Source organism: Microtus ochrogaster, linkage group LG5 (assembly GCF_000317375.1).
Source record: "Microtus ochrogaster isolate Prairie Vole_2 linkage group LG5, MicOch1.0, whole genome shotgun sequence".
Lineage (NCBI taxonomy): Eukaryota > Metazoa > Chordata > Mammalia > Rodentia > Cricetidae > Microtus > Microtus ochrogaster.
The window spans coordinates 63,756,065-63,764,549 of record NC_022031.1 but is presented as its reverse complement, the minus strand read 5'-3'; the positions used below and the strand labels follow the sequence as shown (position 1 = coordinate 63,764,549).

At 45.5% G+C, this 8,485-nt stretch overlaps 1 protein-coding gene across 1 annotated transcript in view; it reads right to left on the bottom strand.

Moving 5' to 3' along the window:
* The window catches only part of Tmem64 (transmembrane protein 64), a gene marked incomplete at its 5' end in the record, with an annotated part of 19,211 nt that extends 10,726 nt beyond the window's left edge, over window positions 1-8,485 (bottom strand). Inside the window, one exon of the mRNA XM_026786613.1 lies at window positions 7,940-8,485. Coding sequence (XP_026642414.1) covers window positions 7,940-8,485 — 546 coding nt within the window. The remainder of the gene's footprint in view (window positions 1-7,939) is intronic.

The following is an 8,485-nucleotide window of genomic DNA, read 5'->3' as shown; positions in this document are numbered from 1 at the left end:
GAGAGAGAGAGAGAGAGAGAGAGAGAGAGAGAGAGAGAGAGAGAGAGAGGTGGAGGCCTGAGGCTCTCAGGAAGTCAGGGCCATCTTCCACTACCGAGGAATTCAAGACTGATATAGGAGATCCTGTCTCAAAACAACAAAACAAAACCTACTGAAAGCAAACACACCCTAGGTGTCACTCCTCTTCTTCACTCCTTTCCTATTTACTACGACTTGTTAAATCATCTTCTGAACATCAGTTCCCCCACTCATTGTCTTCCTCTACAGTGAGGACTGAATCCCACAGAAAGGTCCTTACAGGCAAAGCTAATCCTCAGTTAGTTCTGGCCTGTGGTCTCCGAAGGGACGGATTCCTTAGTGTCATCTCCATCTCATCTCGACAGGCTAGCCTTTGGCCATCAGCTGCTTCAGGTCTCCTGGCTCCAGCCGTACCTAAATGCTCTTAGCTCCTAGAACATCCCATGCTCCTTCTTCAGGAGCTTCCCACTCCCTTGACAAGGGCAACCGTCATTTGCTGCACAGTCAAAGATTCCTTGAAGGAATTCTGACACCTAAACACAGCACTAAGAAGTGCTCCCAGCAGGTGGACAGTCCTCACCCTCACACTGGAAGACTAAGAAGTGCTCCCAGCAGGTGTGGACAGTCCTCACCCTCACACTGGAAGACTAAGAAGTGCTCCCAGCAGGTGTGGACAGTCCTCACCCCTCACACCAGAAGCAACTTGAGGTATCACAATGTGTGTGTCCCTGGCCCAGACTAATCTGAGTGAAGAAAGCCATCTATCTGGTTTTCTTTATTCTCCTAGACTAGGATGTAAATATCTAATAAGTAAATATTAGCTGCAAACATACACTGACTGGAGGCTAGTTGTATCAATCTCAAAATTGGTTTGTTTACAAATATCGAAACAGTAAAGGTTGATATCTACAAACAGCCTGAGGATTTTTTAAAAAGAAAAGTTTACTTGTAATAAACTATTGGGAATATCACTGTAATAAACTATTGCCCTAGCAACAGAAAGCATTTTGCCTAGAAACTCACCACCAGCAGAATTTACACACATGACTAGAATGCGTGTCTTCCATGTCCACGCCTCGGGTCGTTAGGCTTTGACTCACAGTTATTCATGGGCAGCATTGAGAGCAGCAGCGAGCACATAGTTGGTGCCTACTAATTGCATGCTGGATGGATACTGAATGGAACCAAAGTATTTCCAGCAACTTCTGCATCAAAACTGAGATACTCTATTAAGTGTCAACCTTGATATTCCTGAGAAAAATCTTGTTACTAGAAAAAGGTAGGACTCCGGGGGAGCCCATTCTATCAGACAGGACAAATGGAGCCTACTGACAGAAATGGCTTGGTCTTCTGATCACAATCTAATCAAACCTAAAGTGGGAAATGCTCCTAATGGCTCCCAAGCAATCTGGAGAACAATGGGCTTTTGAGAGCCTGATTAACACATAACTCTGGCTCTTTCTGAGATGGGGAGAACAATGGCCATTTGAGAGCCTGATTAACACATAGCACCTGCTCTTCCTGGGGGGGGGGGGGAGAGGGATGCAACCTTATTAAATATAACCTCTAGGACACAAGCTGAAAATTCTTTACATAGTTTGATGATTATGCATTCAACAAAAGCTGGTCCAACACGTTTATGTGTAAGGTCCAGCTGTATGGTCAAAAAGTCACATCGCAGCACACTGAGCAAAAGAAGGTCACAAAAAACATTTACAACACTAACTCGAGTTAGAAAAACAGAGCAGTAACTACAAAGCAAAGTAAGCACAAAAATGCTAAGCACTGTTTTCTTGATTTGCCCGTTTTAGGCTCTCGGTAACAAACACACTTTGTAAAGGGAAAACCCACGTGAAACAGCCTTCATATCTCTCTACTTTGACTTTCGTCCGTCTTCAGTCTGGGAAGGTTATTAACCCTCACACACTGCTCTGAGCTACAGACGGAGATGCCTGGAACTCAAGCCTGTGTATGACAGATACCAGAGGGTAGGTTAGATAACTGCTGAGCATCAAAAGAGATGAGCTTCCAGGAAACCATCAACAGCCAGCTGCTGTCTACAGTGAGACAGGAAGGGTGAGGATGTGTCTAAGATACTATCAGTGTGTCAATCTGCTCGCCCTATCCGCCCTTCAGAGCAGATACCAACTCTCCCAAAGTGGACCATCGCCTATTCTGGCCTGCAACGCACATGCAGCAAATCAGTGTATTTTCACAGGAAATAAACTGTGGTATATTACCTCAGGACCAGTATCATAATCTTTACTCCAGTCTATGACTTTATGCATAAGGAAATGAAAAGACATTTTTTATAAAACATGCTCCCAATAAATTCCTTTACAAAAAGTTATACTACTGCTTAAAGTACCTGCTTTTAAAAAAGCAAACTCGGAGATCGTGCCTACTCTTAACCATTTGCCAGCAAGAGAACTGGAGTCCAGACGTACTCAATGACTTCTTCATTGTAGCTGGCACAGAACTACAAGTCCCTAGAGTCCCCAGGCTATGACATGACCACACTTATGGCTTTAGACAAACTTGCCAACATATTTTTAATAAACTAATTGTAATAAATGAAAGTTCAACTGTGAATAAAATTACTAAAAGAAACTCATCTTGATAAATCAAATTCCGGGGGAATATACTCAAGGGTCGTTATGCCTGCTTTAAGTTATAATGACATCTTTGGCCGTCAGTGTTCCGTCAGTACAGGCTCTCTGGTCTCTCACTCAGAATAAATCAAATAAAGAAGCAGAGTCTCTCAGTGGCTGCTTCTGACTGTCTGAGACTCCATGCTAACAGCTGGAGTAATGAAGAGTTGGCAGCATCAACCCTTGAAGGTGCCCCGTGGAGACACTGCATGATGAAGGCTGCGTGACGGCGGACACTTGGTGTTTTTACATTTGCTTACTTTACTTTGTTTACACACAAGACATACTACTTCTGCTTAAATAGTTCTGTCTTGAAAAGATGGGATGGACTTGAAAACTCACAGGCCTCTCTCCCACTGCAGCAGAGTAGCTGAGGCTTGGTGGGCCTTTTGTTGCACTGAATATAGAGCAGTGGTGGCTAAAGTCTTTCCACCAAGTGTGAGGTCGGAAAGATTTAACCGTGCAGGCATAGGGTCAACTCAACAACTGAACCTTTAGTCTTTGCTCAACAAAAGAAAGAGAGAGAGAGTCCGGATGGAGGGGAGGGAGGGGGGGGAGGGAGGGGAGGGAGGGAGGAAGAGATGCAAAGAACAGACATGACGTACAGATGCCTGAATCTCAGTCTCACAGAACACTCATGCGCATGAAATCACCCTGTGGTGGAGTTTGGTCTGACAACTTACTCAGCTCTGCAGAACCCTGTACAACACCTGACAGCAGGAAGAAGATGCTTGATACCCAGGGTTGCTAAGGAGAGCAACCTCTGAGAAAGCCAGTGCTTCTTGCATGGAACTGAAACAGGCACTAGCTAAGGGCAAGTTATTTTATCACTCTGTGCTTCAACTGTCTCAACTCTAAAATGAAGGTAGGTGTGAGTATTGAATAAGCAATGTGTACTTGAGAGACTGGTGCCCAGTGTTCCTTACAGACAGTGCAGACAGAGTTAAACGTTTACAAGTAAGCTTCTTGTCCTATTTCGGGGCTGCAGAGAGCAGAAAGAAATAATAAATAATGAGCAAACATATCACAGTTTTGTAGTAGATATTACTAAACACAATTTACAACACAAAGTCTATCTCGAAAGAGTAACTCTAAGTTCCCCGGATGACTAAGCAGACGCTGGGGCCAAGTCTGGTTCAAGTCTGTGACATTTGTCCTTCAGGAAACACCACCTCCTAAGACCAATGTGTCTCCACTGCTGTGATGGAAAACTACATCAGGCATGTAACTCTGCTCTGTACGTGGAAGTGGCACAGTGCGTGAGGAAGACAGGCATGTACGCTACCATTGACGGTTCTTATAATATTTAAGGTTAATGGATATGTTTCAAATATTTAAAATTAGTGAAAATAAATTTCCCACGTACACTTGTTTGCAAGACAGAATATATAGTTTTTGACATTGTATTATTTTTTTCTTCGACTAAAGCAGAAAAGATGTTTAGGAACTCCCCGTGGCACAGTTTTACATCAGAGCCACTTGATGTGGAAATATTATTATGAATTTCACTACTCATACAACCCACAATCATGGAGTCTTCTGGGATCAAGAACATCATTTACTGGAAGTAACTTTAAAATGCAGGTCTCCAAGGAGGGTCTCGCAGAGTGGATATTACAAGGCCAGCTCAATGTTTATTAGGTGAAGGGGAGGCAGTCTGAACAGACTTCTCAGAGCATTTCTTCTGATTTCACTCTAAGAATTTTGTTCCTATACCTACTACCAACAATCCCTCCTTATTGATCTGAGTCCTTTTTAACTAGACTGAGGAAAGTGAAACCTCAGGTTTCTAGGAGAGGAGAGATTTCATTTGCTAAATTTAAATAGTGTCTGCTTCTGCTTCTAAGGTGTGCCAAGTACCAGAAGTACTGAGACTTCCCCAGGCGCTCCACCCCTCTCTCCTGCCTCCATATCCACCGCTCCTGTGAGGTTAGTTACAGCCAGGCAACTTGGACCCAGCAAAAAGGGAGAAGCGCTGCAAGAGACGTCAGAGTCCAGAATTAATTCACTGTTCTCAGCAACCACGTGCAAGGCAATGTAACTTGTATTTGGATCTAGTCCTCTTTCAAAGTCCTGGCACAGCTGTCCCAAGGCTGGTCAGAATTTATGCTCACAGTTCACACTGTGAAATGGTAAGAGTCGAAGGGCTGAGAACCTGGAAATCTCAGTGCAAATTCTAGCTTAGAATCATTAAACGTGGGGAACAGCCATCCAGTCCCTTTCAGAGTGCAGTCAACGCTGGGTATGGGGACTCACGCAATGAAGCAGGCGACTTGCTAAGGCAGGGGAAAAGTGAGATCGCTACTAGGGACGCTTGAAAGTACACAACACAGTTCCATGTTCACAGCACCAAGTGCAAGGCAATGGCTCTGCCAGATCAAACCTCAGAGTCAAAACAACATAAAGCTGTGGGTCCCTCCCCAAAACAAAGTTTGACCTATACCTGCATAAAGCAGAATAAGTGAACCTTTGCTTTTAGCCTACAAAGAAATGGAGGCTGTCACTGCTGCCTAGTTTAGCCTGCCATCGACAATCCAGTAAGAAGAGCAAACAGTCATCTCAGGTGTGTGTCTGGGCAGGAACCGTACTTAGCAACACGCAAACTCTAAGGTCAGAGATCCACAGCGATGGGCAGCAAGACCTGCCTATACAAGATCTCACCAAAGAGGCTGTGAGGAGGGAGACGCTTCACGGTTTGCAAGAAAAAATGATGGAACAGAAAAATGTAAATACAGACTTGGAGAATTATATTTCTTAAAGCTTAAGTACCGATTCTATAAAGTGCTATTTTCTAGTTTGAGAGTTTCAAATGTTGTGTGCCAGCTTGCTAATCTCTTTCTAGCACACGAGGATAATTAGAGAATTTGGTTAAGATCTAGAAGCAAGGAGAGCCCTTTTCCGTCTTCAGTATACTCAACTTTTATGACTGGCTTGGTCAGGTAAATAATGCCTTCAGCTCGTTACCTAATAAACACACATGACTCCACAGCGTGTTTGAGGAAGCAAGGAGTTCACACAGCAGGAACCAAGCAAAGATATTTTCAAAACCTGTGCTTTGCACGGCCTTTAAACCTAACTTCCTCTTTGGGCTAAATATTTTACCCATCGAGTAAATGAGAAAACAGCTTCAACTTGGGGGAGGAACGGGGTGCTTTCAAAGTCAATAAGGAGAAGAGTAGGAAACAAAAGAAGTATGCCCGGGTAGGCAGGATGGGTATGAAGCTGAGAATGAAGTTCTAGAAGGCAAAGGGGAAATCAGGTTAAATCAGGTTAAAGGCAACATTACCCCAACCTTCATACTCCTGAGTAAACACAACAAAAGGCCTCCCCTGCCATACGCCAGCTTAGATGATGCCAATGACCAGACCTTGTCTAGTGGCTTCCTATGCGGTCCTGCGCGTTTGTGTGTGAGAATTTTATGGCAGCACACACCACAGCAGCTGGTGGCATGTTTGAACAGAAGCCCTGCCTCTGCAGGTGACTCTACAAGTTCCAGGGTAAGAGCGGCTTCCTTTCTTTCTTTCTGTGGTAATAAAACCCTCTTACCCTTTTCAATAGCAAAGTAGTCTTTTTCTCCTGATCCAGGAATGCCAAAACTCATACTGAATAATCTTAAACTATTTCCAGTAGTAAAGTACTTCTTACAAATTTAACACTGTGACAGAAAAAAGTAACGCTGTAAATCAATAAATATCTTCCTCAATGTGTATGGATTTATTGAACAATTGAAAAATATTCCATGAAGAAACAGAGAGGGCCATAGGTTGAGGCTCTATCTAGGCCAGAGTTCAAAGTCTGGCTACACCACTTATTCCAGGTGACCACAGACACTAACAGCAGAAGGAGCACACAGCTGACAAAATGCAACTTGGGTCTGCAAGCCAGCCTCTGCTGCATACATGTATCTTATGTAATCCTAATATTCTATCAAACACGGTCCAATACTTCCCTCATTTACACACAAACGGAGGTACAGAAAGAACAGACAACTTAGCCAAGGTCAGCAGATACTTAGACAGCCCGGTGCTCTCTCTCTGGATGCAGGCAACAACTTTCAGATGTGTACAGTCACTGCTATTGGCTGAAAAGAGCCTAGAAGGACAGTTAGCACTTTCTGTGGGGATGAGGGGAAATGCAGGCTGTGCTAGAGACAGAGCACACTATCAGAAGGAAACTAAACAGTAGTCTAAGGTTGACAGAAATCTATGGTCATATTTCACAATGCAGAAAGGTAAAAGTTGAAAGGCGAGGCCAAATTATTGCTGACTCTCAATACTTCATGCGGTTCCCTTTTAGTTGGGGGCTGAATACCATGCGAACTCTAGCTTAGAATCACCAAACTGGAAACTCGGTCATCTAGTCCCTTTACTGTAAAAGTGAAGTCAAAGCTTTTAATCAGCTCTCCTCAACTAAGGAAGCTGAGGCAGGAGAATCACTGCCACTCTGAGGCCAGCCTGAGCTACACAGTGAGTTCTCTAAGACAGCCTGGGCTAGAGTTATACCCTGTCTTAAGACAAAACAAGGTCAGATAGGTTTAATAATTTGTCCTAAAGCCATAAAGTTTCCCATCTAGTAGTCCCGACCTCACCAGCCGTGTTTCTACCTGAAATCGGGTGCACGCTAGCTACTAGAGAGATCTACACAGAATAAGCAGAACGTATGTAAACAGGGCAAGAGGGAGTCTTAAGATGGTGTAAGAAAAGTAGAAGCTCATTTTGTTTTAGTAACCCGCCCGACTGATTTCAAAATAGAACTCTTAGCTTTTACATAGCGTTACAGCAAATTACTTTTAAGAATAACAAATCTAGGAAACTCCAAAAACTGGAGTCTACTGCTGTCTCCTGCACTGTTAAACAAAAGCGGCCCTCAGCCCCATGTAATCAGATACTTGAATCAAAACCTGGATGCCTTAACTCAGGGCAGAGAGTAAGCTAGGGCGGTCAAGTGCCCAAGAGCTGCCAAAGCTGCTTCAGACACGCAACGGCAACGGGACACTTACCTTTGCCCGCCTCCCCTGGCCCAAGTGAAAAGGATACTTCATTTTCTATCAAACTCATACACAAACACACGCACCCAGAAAAACAGTTCTTTATCAGGTCTTCCGAGGGGCTGTGTTATATGCATTTATAGGATACATTACTCAGGGTACCATGAAAATGTCAATGACTCCTCTGCTGAGTATCTATCTGATAGAGGGCCTCCCCCAGGATGGCCACAAGGCCGCTAACAGACAGATCTGGGGAGAGGCTGGAGAGGAGGTCCCCACTTACCGAAAACACTGCATTCTGAAGCCCAAAAGGTATGGGAGTCAACCGGGCCAGCGCCACCACCTTCAGGCCGCTTCCTCCCTCCACGACGCGGATAACGGCGCTCAGCTTGTCGCTGCTCTGGATCCTGGCGGCCACCCAGGCGGTGAGCAGCCTCTTGCAAACCACATGAGCGATGAAGGTGCCGATGAGGACGCCCACCACCATGAGCCCCATGCCTAGCACGAAGCCGTACAGGTAGCCGGCCGCCACATTGAGCACGATGTAGCCCCAGCCGCAGGGGAAGGAGACCACGATGAAGCCCACGACGAAGAGCAGGACCCCGAGCAGCGAGTCGAGGCTCTCCACCCAGAGCAGGAGGTGCTGCAGATAGCGGCGGACCAGGGCCAGGGAAGCGAAGCACAGGGCGGCCAGCACGCACACCAGCACGAGGCTCCGGCACCAACAGGTGCTGCCGAAGCAGCAGCACCGCCAGTTTCTCACCTCGGCCACCCCGACCACCACGCCGCCGCCGCCGCCGCTACCGCCGCTGGTCCCGGGGCCGCCCGC